This window comes from Corvus kubaryi, unplaced genomic scaffold (genome assembly GCF_017639235.1).
Source record: "Corvus kubaryi isolate FWS band 111438036 unplaced genomic scaffold, C.kubaryi_AGA036_p1.0 37387, whole genome shotgun sequence".
Taxonomy (NCBI): domain Eukaryota; kingdom Metazoa; phylum Chordata; class Aves; order Passeriformes; family Corvidae; genus Corvus; species Corvus kubaryi.
In genome coordinates, this window is record NW_024581129.1 from 15133568 (window position 1) to 15147446 (window position 13879).

A 13879-nucleotide genomic window follows, 5' to 3' on the forward strand; every position below is an offset into this window, starting at 1 on the left:
GTTGTTTCAAGGGGAGGCATCAGGCTGGTGCCAGATTCACCCTGGCAGCGCCAGCTTGTCTCACTGTGCCGCTCCCCTTCTCCAGCTGGACTGGCTGTGCCGTGGCACCAGCACGAGCCCTGCTGTGAGGAGTGGCTCAGTCCAGCAGTGCCTTTGTCCCCAGGACAAGCTGGCTTACCACCAGCGGAGCAGCCATGCCCTCTCCCCAGGCCTCTACCTGGGCTACTTGAAGCTGTGCAGCGCCGTGGATCAGATCCGAGTGCTGGTGCCAGAGCGGCTCCCCAACATCCTGTGCCACGTCAAGATTCGCTCCAACCCCAACATCTCCAGGTGGGATTTGCAGGGCTGCTCAGCTGGGGCAGCCAGGCTGCTCTGCCCCACCCAGGCTAGCAGCACCCAACACCTCCCGCTTCAGCAGCAGTGCAATATTCCCTCTTATCCCTGCCATGCAACGCTCTCAGGCACAGGGTGGGATTGTTAAGGTGTCCAGTGTGGGGTCAGGAGCTGAACTCGACAGTCCTTGTGGATCCCGTCCCGCTCAGGATATTCTGTGATTCTGATTCAGCCTGGAGCAAACCAAGTTCTCTCTCTACCTCCACCTCTCCCACATCCCTGGGGATGCTGCACTGTCTGGGAGAGGAACAGCCAAGCAAACACAGTTCTCAGAGAGATTGTGTCCACATCCACCTGAGCTGCTCCCTCCTTCACCTGTCTGTCTCTGACCTTCTCCAGGGAGGAGTGGGAGTGGCTGCAGAAGATGGCCAGCGTGGAGGAGCCTGTTCCCACAGAGCTAGAGGCTGACACATCCCAGAACCCCCTGTTTCAGGAGCTCCAAGTGGCCATCAAAAAGCTGATGATCCTGGTGAACATCCCATTGCAAGAGGTAGAGGCAGGAGCCGAGGTCTGGGGTGGAGGGAGGGGACAGGGCTGTGAGCATGGTGCTGGTGGTTGCAGCAGGCAGGGAACTGCATGCCCAGCCCTCCTTGTGGGGCTGGAGCACCCAGATTTTAGTCCTGTGCAAGCAGAAGGTGAGTGTTGGGTCTGCCAGCCCAGGGACAGTGTCCACAGGAGCTGTTTGTCCTTCCCACATGGTACCCCCAAAGCAACAACGGTGAATCTGAGTTTGTTACTGCTGCCACGTGCTCTGGTCCTGGGCAGCACGAGACCAGCCCAACTCTGCCCCTCCAAAGCAGGCTGGTCCCTGGCCAGTGCTGGGCTGGAACTGCAGCCCCTGGGGCCAGACTGCATGAGGAGAAACCTTCTTCCACCATGCCAGGTATCTGCTGGGAAGGAACCCACCAGCCCCAATGACAGGCATGTGCTTCTGACTGGGCAGCTGGGAGGGCACCTCCCTGTGCATCACTGAGCCATTGCTGGTGGCACTTCTCTGACACCCTGCCATGGTGACTTTAACCAGAAGTTTTGAGACTTTTAGGAAAAATCAGAGAAGAAGTGATGAGATTATGCAGATTGTGCCAAAAGCAAGGAGCCTCTGGTTGTGTGCTGAGGCTGCAGTGTCCCCTGGCTGCAGGTGGTCCCTGACGACTCCTCTGTGCATGAGGGCTGGGCAGAGGGCCCACCAGGTGATGTGTGCAGCTGTTACCTGCACTGTCTTCTTGCAGGCCAAAGACTTCCGTCTGTACAGCCAAGAGGTGCTGGACTTTGGGGAAAAGGTCTCCTTCCTGCTGCTGCTGCCTCCATCAGATGACGTCTGCACTGCTCCAGGCCAGAACAACCCCTACACCCCTCGCTCCGGCTTCCTCACACTGCCGCTGCAGATCTTCGAGCTGGGTGAGGAGAGGGAATGCCAAAGCCCAACCTTGCTGGTCCCCTTGTCCTCTGAGGCATCCTGAGAGCTGGGCAGGGCGCTGGGCTGGAGTTCCCTCACTCCCTGTAGAGGAGGGGTGGAGGGGTGTACAGAGGGCTGTCCAGGTGGACTAATGCACAGTGTTGCCTCCACATCTTGAGTCATAGGGAGGAGCCTGTAGGGCACCCACAGCATGGGACCTCATGGTTTCCACCCCTCCCCTTGTTTCCTCTCCCCAGTCCACTTCTTCACGTACGACCGGGAGTTCATCACCCAGTACTGCCAGGTGTCCGCCCTGCTGGAGCTGGAGTCTCTCCTCTCCCAGCAGAGCCTCAGGGAGGCTTTCTCTGATGCTGAGCTCTCCACCGCCAAGCAGAGGCACCAGCAGGTTCAGGACTACATCCAGGTATGGGGTGGGAGCCAGGCTCGACAGTGCCCCAGACCTGCCAGGTCAGTGAGCAGCAGCATCTGCACGAGGGCTGTCCCCTGGCCTCGGTGGCCCTGGGGGTTTCTCTGGTGTGGCTGATGGGCAGCAGCAGGCCGGGCTTTCACAGAGTCATGGAATGGTTTGGGTTGGAACAGACATTAAACCTCATTCAGTTCCACATTCCACTGTCCCAGACTGCTCCAAGACCTGTCCGACCTGGCCTTGGACACTGCCAGGGATCCAGGGGCAGCCACAGCTTCTCTGGGCACCCTGTGCCAGGGCCTCCCCACCCTCACAGCCAGGAATTCCTTCCCAATATCCCATCCATCCCTGCCCTCTGGCAATGGGAAGCCATTCCCTGTGTCCTGTCCCTCCAGGGCCCTGATCCTTATCCCCTTCCAGCCCTCCTGGTGCTCCTTTAGGCCCTGGAAGGGGCTCTGAGGTGTCCCTGGAGCCTTCTCTTCTCCAGGCTGCAGTTGCTTTATCTGGCAACTTCTTACTGCAATGATCACATTAAAAATCCTGAGGAGAGAGCCAAAGGCTCCTGCTCTGCACATGCCCTCCTTGCTAGAAAAGGGCCTGCAAGCGCATTTTGGAATGGCCTTGCAAAAGAGCATCCCACACTGCCCCTGTCGCAGCACCTCAGGCAGGTCCTGCTGTACCAGCAGCTGCATCCTCCCCCTACCTGAGAGCACTTCCTTTACATTTCCTGGCTCAGGGATTCCCCCAAAGCTCTGTGTGTGTACAGAGTCCGTGTTTTGCCATGGCACTCTCTTGTTGCTGTCGTTTGCTGTGTGAAAGGGCTCCTCCGTTTCCTCTGTTGGCAGCAAATGGAGGAGATCTGGCGAGAGATGCGCTGGATCATGGATGCCCTGCAGCACGCCCGCTACAAGCAGCCCTCCTGTGGGGTCTCTCTCAGCGGCTTCCTCAGCGAGGCCGGGGGGCCAATGAAGGAGAAAACCCGATCCTCCTCGTCCCACCTTGACTACCTTCCGTCCCCGGTGCCCTCACCAGAGACCAGCCGCAAGCTCAACTCTGGTAAGGACGCGGCTGTGCCCGGCTCCTGGCTGTGCCCGGCTCCTGGCTGTGCCCGGCGGGCTCAGGGGCTGCCCGTGCTCGGTGGGTCAGGGGTGGCTGCGCCCGAGGTGCCGGCAGGGCTGGAGCCGGGAGCACGGGCAGGGCGGCGAGTGTCAGCGGGCAGGACCCGCTCCGCCTGTGCCGTGGCGAGCGCAGCTCAGGGCTGCCACAAAGGGGCAAACCTCAGAGGCTTCCTTGGATTCCACCTCAGCCGGGGTTGCCCACGCTCAGGCTGAGCCCCTCTTTGCTTTTCTCACCCCTCGCAGACTCGCATGGGCTGTCGGATGAGGAAGGCTCCTCGGAGGTGTTCCTGGCCACCGACAGCGACTACGACTCCAGCCGGGCGCAGAGCCCGAAGGAGCTCGACCTGGTGTACTCCTCCTCCTCGGGGCCCGAGTGCTGCAGCCGGAGGGTCGCCCGCACCCTGCCGGACAGTGCCCCGGATGTCCTGCAGAGCCACGAGCTCAAGACCCCACCCCCAGTGCCGCCACCGCCAGAGGAGCCCCGGCCACCGCCCGAGCTCTACGACAGCGACTTTGTCCTGCCCAGCCGGCAGATTGAGCTGCTGCGCATCACGGAGAAGCGGCAGGCGTACTGCGTCCGGACCAGCAGCCTGGACTTCCCCAAGCCCCACTGCCCCGCCCCGAGAAAGTCCTGCCCCGGCTCCGTGGACAGCTCCCCGACGGAGAGCAGGACCGCGGGCCACTGCGGCCAGCTCAGGCTGGGGACTGGCTCCACGCCCAGCCCCGAGCGCCGCCAGGGCGGACAGGGCTCCGAGCCCGTCTGCCGGACGCGCTCGGATGAGTGGACTCAGAACTTGCCAGAGCAGCAGCCAGAGCAGCCCGGGGGCTTGGGCGATCAAGGGAAGAAGCTGGGCTCTGTCACCTTGAGGGTCTGCCCTCAGTACGAAACGGGACTCTCCAAAGAGACCAGTGTCAAGGTACCGGAGCCTGTAACGGGTGGCAGAGCCCTCTGTCATGCCCAGAGGGATGAGGCTGGCAGGATGGGGACATAGGCAGCAGGGCTCGTGTGCCCCACACCTGGCACTGCCCTCCCCATCCTCCACCGTCCCAGGGGTGAGGTCCCCTGGAGACCCACAGCACTCCTGCCCTGACTCCCTCTGTCCCTGCTGTAGTGATGGGGCTTCTGGCAGGACAGGGTGTGTCTGGAGGGGCGACGGCTGCTGCTGCAGAAGGAGAGAGCCAGGGCCGCACGTAGCAGGTTTTGGGGACAAGGCAGTGGTGCCAAAGTTCAGCTCTTGGTCTGTGGCTCAGCAGGTGACAGTAGGTTGGTGCCAGCCAGTGTGGGCAGGCAGAGCAAAGGACACATTTGTGGGTTTCCCTTGCCACGGGCTTGTGTTCAAACACATCATCCTTCCCAGCCAAAATTCAGCCGCCACCCCTGCCCTGGCCGTGGTCCTCCTACAGCCCCCCCTTCCCAGGTGTGTGCTCCCTGCTCCAGCCTTCCCTGTTAGCGAAGGGAGAGCAGGAGCCTTTTGTCTCCAGCCTGTGGCAACTCCAGTGGCAGAAGCCACGTCAGTTCCAGATGGAGGAGCAGGCAGAGCTCCTTCCACGCTCCTTCGGCCTCAGCTGGAGCAGCTGTGTGACCTGACTCCTCTCCATGAGGGCCTTGCTGCCGAGGGCTGAGCCCCTAGCTCTGACCGCTCACACCTACTCCAGGTGGGATCCCCCATGGAGGGCATCCCCCAGGACACACATATTGGGCAGGTCCCCCCCTGGCTTTGTGGCCTCCTTTGGTCCTAGGCATGGAGATCCTTCCCCTGTTGAAATTTCTCTTCCGAGACATTCCTGGTGCCCAGGACTGAGGATGATGGAGCAGAAAATCATTAAATCATGGACTGGTTTGGGTTGAAAGCGACCCTAAAGGAATGGCAGAAGAAGAACAGAGCCAACAGGCTGATTGGTTTATTGCTGGGGAGGTTTGATAGCCAGTTGTCTCTGCACCCGCCAGGACATCCTAGCAGAGACAACTCTGCCTTGCAGGATTATTTTCCATTTGAGGAATGCCCATGGATTTCTGTGGAGCTGAAGCGCAGCCCTCGGGTTCTTGGCGGGCTGCCCACGCAGCTTTTGAAGTTGCAAAGCTCTGGACACGCCTGCTTGAAAGCGTTTTACGATGTTCTCCTTGAAGAAAGGCGAGTTCAAAGGCACGGCTCCTCGGCTGGTGTAAATCAGCTGAGCCCTGCCATGGCTGTTCAGGGCTGGCAGCGCTCACGTGGGCCCAGGGCTGGGACCACCCCGCTGGGGCAGCGCTCCTGGCGCTCCGCAAGCCCTCACAGATGTGCCAAAGGAAACGCCGCCTTGCCTGGGCGAGGATGGATGTCCTGCCTTTGGGCCTTTGAAGCCAAGCAGCAGCTCCTGGCGTTAGCAGCCCAGGGCCCTGATGAGCTCATTTTCTTGAGAGGATTTGGATTCAGAGGGCTGTCCCCAAGGAAGCGAAGGGCAAGGGTAGCTGTTGGTGGGAGAACCCCAAGCTTCTGCACAGGATGAAATTTAGTGCCACGTTCCAAAGAGGTTCCTGTTCTAGTTTGGCAGAGCTGTTGTGGTCCAGCTGGTCTGAGGGTCTGGACCCTGCTCACAAGAGGGACTTCACACAGATCCCTCCATGGTGCCAGGAGTAGGACAGGGACTGTCCCTCTCCAGCTACAGGTGGTGAGGTGGTGGGACAGCCTGAGCGGAGCTGTAGGTGACACATGCAGGGGTTGAGTGGCAAGGGCTTGAAGAGAGCAGTGGAGGCAGGAGAGCAGTCCTGGCATGCTGGGACACTCCCTGGGCATTCCCTCCGTGTGGTGTGCCCATGGCTCTGTGCCAGGCTGCTGCCACCTGCTCACGGGCACCACTGGGGCAGCTGTTCCTCCACCCTCACCATTCCTCCACGCCATGTGCTGCCTTCGGCCCCTGGTCCTGCTCATTCCTCCCCCTTACCATCCCTTTCTCCCGCCTCTCTCTCTCCGCAGCTGCACATCACCGGCCAGACACCTGCCAGGGAGGTGGTGAAGCTGGTGGTGCTGGAGATGAACAGCATCTCGCGGGACGTGCTGGGTGGCTCAGCCGCCGTCTGCTACGGCGAGGAGCAGCTGGAGCACTTCGGACTGGTGTTCGCTGCCGACGAGAGCGAGCGGTGGCTCCCCGATGACTTCCTGCCTCTGTCCCTCCACACCAGCCAGCCCGAGGGGCGGTTCTACGTCCGCATCAAGGAGACGTCCCCGCTGCTGCTCCAGTATGGGCCAGCGACCACCGTATGAGAGGAGGAGAGCCCACGGGACGGCACGGAGACCTCGGCTCGCAGAGAGCAGACAGCTCGTCTCTGATGCTTCCTCCTTCCACAGACACCCTCTCATCAGGCGTCCGCGGGGTGGAATGGGATCATACTGGGTTGTGTGTTATTTGTTTGTGCTATTTTTTAAATTTTTTTTTTAACCAAAGAGACATCGAGACTCAGTTTTTCTGACTGGAGAAGAGGAGGGTGGAGTGCGGAGACCTCAGAGCTCAGGAGGAATCTCTGCAGGAATGGAATTTTTGAAAGTAAACATTTTTAAGGAGAAAGAGGGGGGAGAGAGAGAGGAAAAAATATTACAAGAAGAAGCAGCAATACATTTATTTTTTTCCCTTTCTTTTTTTTCTGAAGAACCTTGTTTGGGATTCACTGAAGGCAAAGCCACAGAGGATTGCTGGGGAGGGCTGTGGTGTCAGTGAGGAGAGGGCACAAGCCACCAGGACAACCCTGGGAAGGGTGTTTTCCTATCTGCCCTCCTTTCACTGCACCTGGAGAAATGATTCTTGCACACAGTTCTTGGAACAAAATTACATTAGTATTTTTATTCTGAAAAAATGTCAATAATCATTGTGCCAGAGCCACTGGAGCTGGGTAAAGGTGAAGATCCTCTGACTTGTGTCCAAGGCTAAAGGAACCCATGCAGCCAGCCCCCTGCACTCGCAGACGTGTCAGTACCACACTAGAGGTTTGCTATAGGGCATCTCCTGCAACCCCCTGGGCTTCCCCGTCCCCCTGGGTGCCGTTTTGTTCTGGTGATTGTGCTTCTCTTGTACGTCCTACAGCATGACATTTTGTTAGCCACTAGGTCTCCTGTTAGCAAGGTTACTTTTCTGATCTCCTGTGGTCCATAGTAAAGACGACTGCTGCTGACCGCATATCACTTGTCCTTCTTGTGGCTTGGTGCGTAGCATTCCATCATCCATCCCCCAAACCAGCCCCGATTCCAAGGGCTGGCCTCCTCTTTCCCAGGAGTGTTTAGTGGGATGCTTTCCACGCCGAGCAGCGTTACATTGACACACAGATCACACGTGTGGGAGCAAAGTACAAATGAAAAATGCTCTTCTGGGCTTCATTGCTCTGATAAGATAAGCCTGGGCATGCCAAGGCATCACCTCCACGGGGTGGTGGAACCCCAGAGCCGTAGGGCTGGATGCCTTGGTCTGGTCCTGCAGCCTCCACAGAGGGAAGAACCCCAGGAGAGGAGCAGGGATGGCAGTGAGAGCTCACGGCTGTGTCACAGCTGGCACAAACACTGCAGGAAAAGGTGCCAGTCTGGCACTCCTTGGCAAGGTGAGGCTCCCGATGCTGATGCCCCTGCAGCAGCCACCTCGCTGCCCTTCTCCTGGCATGGAGGGGTCAGGGCTGGGCAGCAGCCCCCGTCGCTGGGTGCCAGGGCGCAGGAGGGGCTCTGTGGGCATCCACATGGGTCGGCTGTCGCTCTGCAGAGGTTCCTCATTCCTCGCCTTGCGGCAGCCAGTGTGGCATGGGCAGGGATGTATCCCAGCACGAACCCTTCCTGCCCCACGTCAGAGCCACTGTGGAGGGGAGGATCCTGTGCCAGCCCCTCAGCTGGTGCAAATCAACCAGCACCGCATTGACGTCACTGCAGGCACCGCCATGGGATGTGGAGGCGAGCGACAAAGGAACATTTTAAAAGGCACTTCTCCCATCTCCTCTCTCCTTTGCTTGTCTTCTGCCTCAAGTTAAAACCAATCCCACTCTCCCAGGTCAAGGAAGAAATGGGTTGGTGAGTGTAGATGTTCCCGTGGTGTTTGTCCTTGTTGGGCATCCACAGGCACTGACATCCCAAAGAGGCAGGAGCTGCAGGGTGGCCCTGCCCTTTGCCTGTGTCACCTACGGATGCTCAGAGCCTGAGGCAGGGCAGAGGGAAGGCACAACTGGTGGAAAACTAAGTGGCTTTTTGGAAGTCACAGAGTGAATTGAGTGTTAGATCAGGGCTATGTACAGAAAGCTACATCTGTGTCCCTGATGCTCCTCAGCATGGAGCCGTGCAACTCCTGATGCCCTTTTATTTGACCCCAGAAGGGAAAAAGACCTCCCCTTTCCTTAAGAAAGCCCTGCTCCATCAAGAGAGGTGGAGCCATGACCCAAAGCCAGGCACTGGTCTTTGGGGTGGGCCTGGGACCCTCTGCAGCTGGGGGCTGGTTGCCCCCACCTCTGTGCAGAGCTGTGCCCATGGAAGGGTCTCGCTGGCCGTGCAAAGCTCTCTGCAGGAGCTGCTCTGACCACACAGCAGCTTGGATCCCTTGGCTGCAGGGAACAGGGGGGGACCTCCTCCCCTTGCCTGGGAGAGGAAGAGGGAAGGAGCAGGGGCCTGGAAGGAGCAGAGTTGGATGCAAAGTGGGAAGGGCTGGAGTTGCACAGCTGTTGTGTGGGAAGCCTCACAGCCAGGGGCACGGGGATGTGTGATGTCCTGATGCAACACACTCCTCACAGAATCACAGAAGATTTGGGGTTGGGAGGGACCCCTGGAGATCACACAGTCCAACCCCCTGCCCAGGCAGGGTCACCTGGAGCAGGTGACACTGGAACACATCCAGGTGGGTTTCGAATGTCTTGAGAGAGAAGAAGCTCCAGACCCTCCCTGGGCAGCTGTTCCAGGGCTCTGCCACCCTCCATGGAAAGAAGTTCTTCCTACTGTTGAGGTGGAACTTCATGTGTTTTTGTTTTATGGTCATTACTCCTCCTGTCCCTGAGCTCCACTAAAAAGTCTGGCACCATCCTCTTGGCACCTGCCTTGGAGATGTTTGTACGGATTGATGGGATCCCCTCTCAGTCTTCTCTTCTCCAGACTGACCAGGCACAGCCTCCCAGTCTCTCCTCACAAGGAGGTGCTCCAGACCCCTCATCATCTTTGTGGCCTCTGCTGCACAACATTCCTTGAAGAATGGCACTTGCAAGGTGGTTTCCTCTTTTCACTTTCTCCTTCTCTCCCTGGGTGGTTTCATGGGCACATCCCAATGTTTTCTTTCTGAACAGGCTGTTGAGCCTTCAGATGCTCTCCTGCTCTTCCCCACAGTCAAGGAATGGGGGTAGAAAGCAGCAGGCTCTGTCTGTGGCAGTTTTTAAGGCTTGCATCTCAGTGCTGGGGCTGTGGGAGCCATGGTGGCTCTTTGAGGTGGTGTGACAAGGTGTGGGGTGAGGGGCAGCCAGGGCACTCAACCCCGGCAGCAGCAGGATTCAGGGTTAGCCCTGGTAGGTCTCCTTGCACTGGTGCAGAGGGCTGGTGAAGGGGTTTTCTCTGTTGGCGCTCGCTCTGGCATGTGCACCATGGCACAGGTGAGGGAGGGGAATCCCCAAAGCACCTGAGCTCAGCCCTGCTCTCTCCCGTCATGGAAGCTGGGAGAGGCATTGTTTCGCTTGTAGCATCCCTTTCCTCCAGTATTTAATGAGCAAAGCAGGTGGGAATCCCGGAGGGCTGGGGCACAGACCTGTGTCACCCAGCACTGCCAGACATGGGCACTGCCAGTACCCAGGCACAGAGACACCTGTACGTGTACGTGCACCCCCCTTTGTGCCAGGCACCCGCCTGAACCCAGGTGAGCACCTCTAGTGCTTGCTAATCCCTCTGCACTGGTATCATGGAATCAGGGAATCACTCAGGTTGGAAAATCGCTCTAGGATCATGGAGTCCAACCATTCATCCAGCACTGCCAGGGCCACCACTAACCCATGCTCCCAAGTGCCACATCACATGGCTCTTAAATCTCTCCAAGCTGCCCTGGGCAGCTGTGCCAGTGCCTGACCACCCTTCCCATGAAGGAATTTCCCCAATATCCAACCTAAACCTCCCCTGGCCCAGCCTGAGGCCGTTCCCTCTCCTCCTGTCCCTGTTCCCTGGGAGCAGAGCCCGACCCCCCCCGGCTGCCCCCTCCTGTCAGGGACTTGTGCAGAGCCACAGGGTCCCCCCTGAGCCTCCTTTGCTCCAGGCTGAGCCCCTTTCCCAGCTCCCTCAGCCACTCCTGGGGCTCCAGCCCCTTCCCAGCTCTGTTCCCTGCCCTGGACATGCTCCAGCCCCTCAATGTCCTTCCTGTCATGAGGGCCCCAGGACTGCCCCCAGGATTTGGGTTGTGGCCTCACCAGTGGCCCAGCACAGAGGCACTGTCACCACGCAGGTCCTTCTGGACACACTGACACCACCGCAACACCCTGCACACGACAATCCCACATCCTGGAGATGTGCATCCTTAAAAATCCCATCTGGGCTGCAGTGGGTCTGAGTTCCTCTGGGAGGTGGGAAGAAGCAGTGGACACCACAGTGGGATGCATTTCCCAGCTTCCCTTGGAGGCAGGGGACATTCTACTCTTCCAGGTGCTGTGGAGCACCAAGAGATGATGCCGCAGAACAATTCGTACTTTTTGAGGGTTTTTTGTCTCTTTGTCATCATCGTTTCTATTGGCACATAAATGCAGATCAGTGCATTGGTTTTTGCTCCTGGGCACAGAGAAGCAAAGTTTGAACCTGTCCGGGTGGACAAAGAGGTCTCCTCCCTTCACTTGGAGGCAGGCCCAGGTCCAGGATCACAGCAGGGGAAAACAGAGTTCTTCCATGCAGCTTGATGGGAATGTGTTCATTTCCACTGCCAAAGGAGCCATGCCTCAGTGGTATTCTGCTCACATCGTGTGAATTCATAGAAATAAACCCGAGTTGTGGCACTGAATTTCCTCCCCAAAATCAGGAGCTTGTTGGCATCAGTTCTGAACCATCTGATTTGCTTTTCTCCCATCCAAAGGGAGTTGCTCAGTTTATCTGACATGAATCCAGATTTGTGCTTCCCAAAGTTTGCTCTCTGAGTCTGAGACATGGGGGTGTTTTGTTCGGGGGTTTTTTTAGGTTTTTTTTAGGTTTTTTGAGTTTTTCTTTACTCCTCACCTCTATTTATTCTTTTTTTTTTGCCTGGGACACTTCTTCTTTCCTTAGTTCTGGTTATAGGGGATGGCTGAAGAGCTGCTGCGATGGCACAGAGGTGAGACGCTCCGAACCCTCCTTGCTGAAGGCAGTGAAAGCCTTTGTCCCCTCAAACAGGAGTGAGAACATGAGTAGCCATCCAAAAGAGCGTGGAAGTTCCAGGGCTATCCCAGCACATGCAATTACTGAGTTAATTAGTTCTCTGTCATCTGTAGGAACTCTGAGCAGTGGCAGGGGCTGTTTGCCCACGGAGCTTATGAGCAGCATTGCAGTGTGACTGAAAGGTGCTGTGATGGGATTTGTGCCGCTGAACCGAGGGGTTGCAGGGTGCCCACACCTTCTGTCCCCTGCCCAGGTGCCCACAGAAGATGCAGCTCTGCAGAGCAAAACCCCGTTGGCCTGAGGCTCGTGTCCAGGAGCCTTTGCTCAGGATCTCAGTCTTCCCTGGAAACCACACACTGGTCTGCTCTGTGCGCTGTGGGCAAAACCACTTCCCATGTGGAACCGGGCTGGACAGCACGGATTTTAGAGCAAGATTGAAATTTCCCAACCACAAAGACACTTGGGCTGGAGGAGATGAGAGTCTGGGTAGCATTAGCACCATCAGAAAGCTCCGGATGACTTTGGTGTGTCTAGGATTTTTTGGCTTGAGGTTCTCCAAACCCACGTACAGACCAGGCAGGAAACAGTTCTTTCCATCCCAAGAAAATTCCTGGGACACAGGGAAGTCTTCTGTTCCCAGAGCAACCTGAAAAACAAAATGCTGTGAAAACAGGAACTGAGAATACAAAGATACAAATTCATGAGGAAGCAGCAGTGCGTTATTTTATTTTATTTCCACTTAAAAAGGAAAAGCAAACCGTTTTTTTTTTTTCAACCTAACTCACTTTCATTGAAACATGGAAACAAGCCAGTGACTATCTACAAGTTTATTCTAACTCAAGAATTTTGGAGGATACCTTCTGTTGAAACCAAGAACCCTTTATGAACATTTATATTATGAGTAAAATTGCATTTTTTGGTGGGAGGAGGAAAGAAAAACCCAACAGATAATGTGTTCAGACAATGTTTTTATATCAGTATTCCTTCAAGCCCCAGTTTAATGCCATAGATCATAAACCACATTCTCAAAGCTGAGTGTGCACTTTCTGTCTCAGGCTTCAAAGAACATTTGAAGATGCAAATGTGCTTGTCCTGAAGTAGTTTAATTTGATCTGCACATGAAGATAGCAACAAATTATGATTCTGCTCTTCTTTCTTTGATAGTTTTTAAACTGATGAAGTGCAGTCCTCGACTTCACAGAATCCCAGGATGGTTCAGGTTGGAAGGAACCCTAAAGCTCATCCCATTCCACCCCCTGCCATGGGCAGGGACACCTTCCACTAGCCCAGGCTGCTCCAAGCCCCAATGTCCAACCTGGCCTTGGGCACTGCCAGGGATCCAGGGGCAGCCACAGCTGCTCTGGGCACCCTGTGCCAGGGCCTGCCCACCCTCCCAGGGAACAATTCCTTCCCAATATCCCATCCAGCCCTGCCCTCTGGCACTGGGAAGCCATTCCCTGTGTCCTGTCCCTCCATGCCTTGTCCCCAGTCCCTCTCCAGCTCTCCTGGAGCCCCTTTAGGCTGTGGAAGGGGCTCTGAGCTCTCCCTGGAGCCTTCTGTTCTCCAGGTGAGCACCCCCAGCTCTCCCAGCCTGGCTCCAGAGCAGAGGGGCTCCAGCCCTTGGGGCATCTCCACGGCCTCCTCTGGAGTTGTTCCAGCAGTTCCACATCTGCCTTATGCCAAGGACCCCAGACCTGGAGGCAGCTCTGTAGGTGGGGTCTCACCTGAAGAGCTGAAGATGCAGCCCAGGACACAGCCGACTCTCTGGGCTGTGAGCACATGTCCAGCCTCTCAGTCACCAGTTTCCCCACCTTCCACCTGTGTCAGCCCCCAGGACACCCCAGGCTGGAGCTGGCTGCCCAGCCTGCTGAGGATCACGGCAGCTCCTCCGTTGCGGCGCTGTTTGCTGTGGCAGGAATAGCTGTGCGTGCTGCTCTGGGCCCAGGCACATTCTTCTCTCCACCAAAGCCCCGTGTGGAGCCAGCCACAGCCAAACCACAACAGAGCACTCTGCAAACAAATGTCACCGCTCCTGCTGCAGTTGTGCGGGAGCCATCACCACGCTGCTATCGGTTAACGTGACTCCCAGTGTTTTCCCTTAGCACAGCTGGTTTCCAACAACGCCTCAACGCTGGAAATCAAATGCACTAGGTGCCAGGTCGTGGAAATCCATCCCACTGAGCCCCTGGCCATAATGCGTGGAGAAGGAGGCAGAGAAGGGTGAGGTGTCCTGGAAGGG

General features: G+C 57.1%; 1 protein-coding gene across 13 annotated transcripts in view; it reads left to right on the forward strand.

The window, feature by feature from the left end:
* Positions 1–7483, forward strand: part of LOC121668873 (ankyrin repeat and fibronectin type-III domain-containing protein 1-like) — a 245727-nt gene extending 238244 nt beyond the window's left edge. For all 13 annotated transcript variants that reach the window (XM_042037131.1, XM_042037133.1, XM_042037132.1 and 10 more), the window contains 7 exons: positions 164–330; positions 733–883; positions 1623–1791; positions 2047–2213; positions 3062–3272; positions 3578–4251; positions 6289–7483. In XM_042037131.1, coding sequence (XP_041893065.1) covers positions 164–330; positions 733–883; positions 1623–1791; positions 2047–2213; positions 3062–3272; positions 3578–4251; positions 6289–6576 — 1827 coding nt within the window. In that variant the 3' untranslated portion in view covers positions 6577–7483. The remainder of the gene's footprint in view (positions 1–163; positions 331–732; positions 884–1622; positions 1792–2046; positions 2214–3061; positions 3273–3577; positions 4252–6288) is intronic.
* The last annotated feature ends 6396 nt before the right edge of the window (positions 7484–13879 follow it).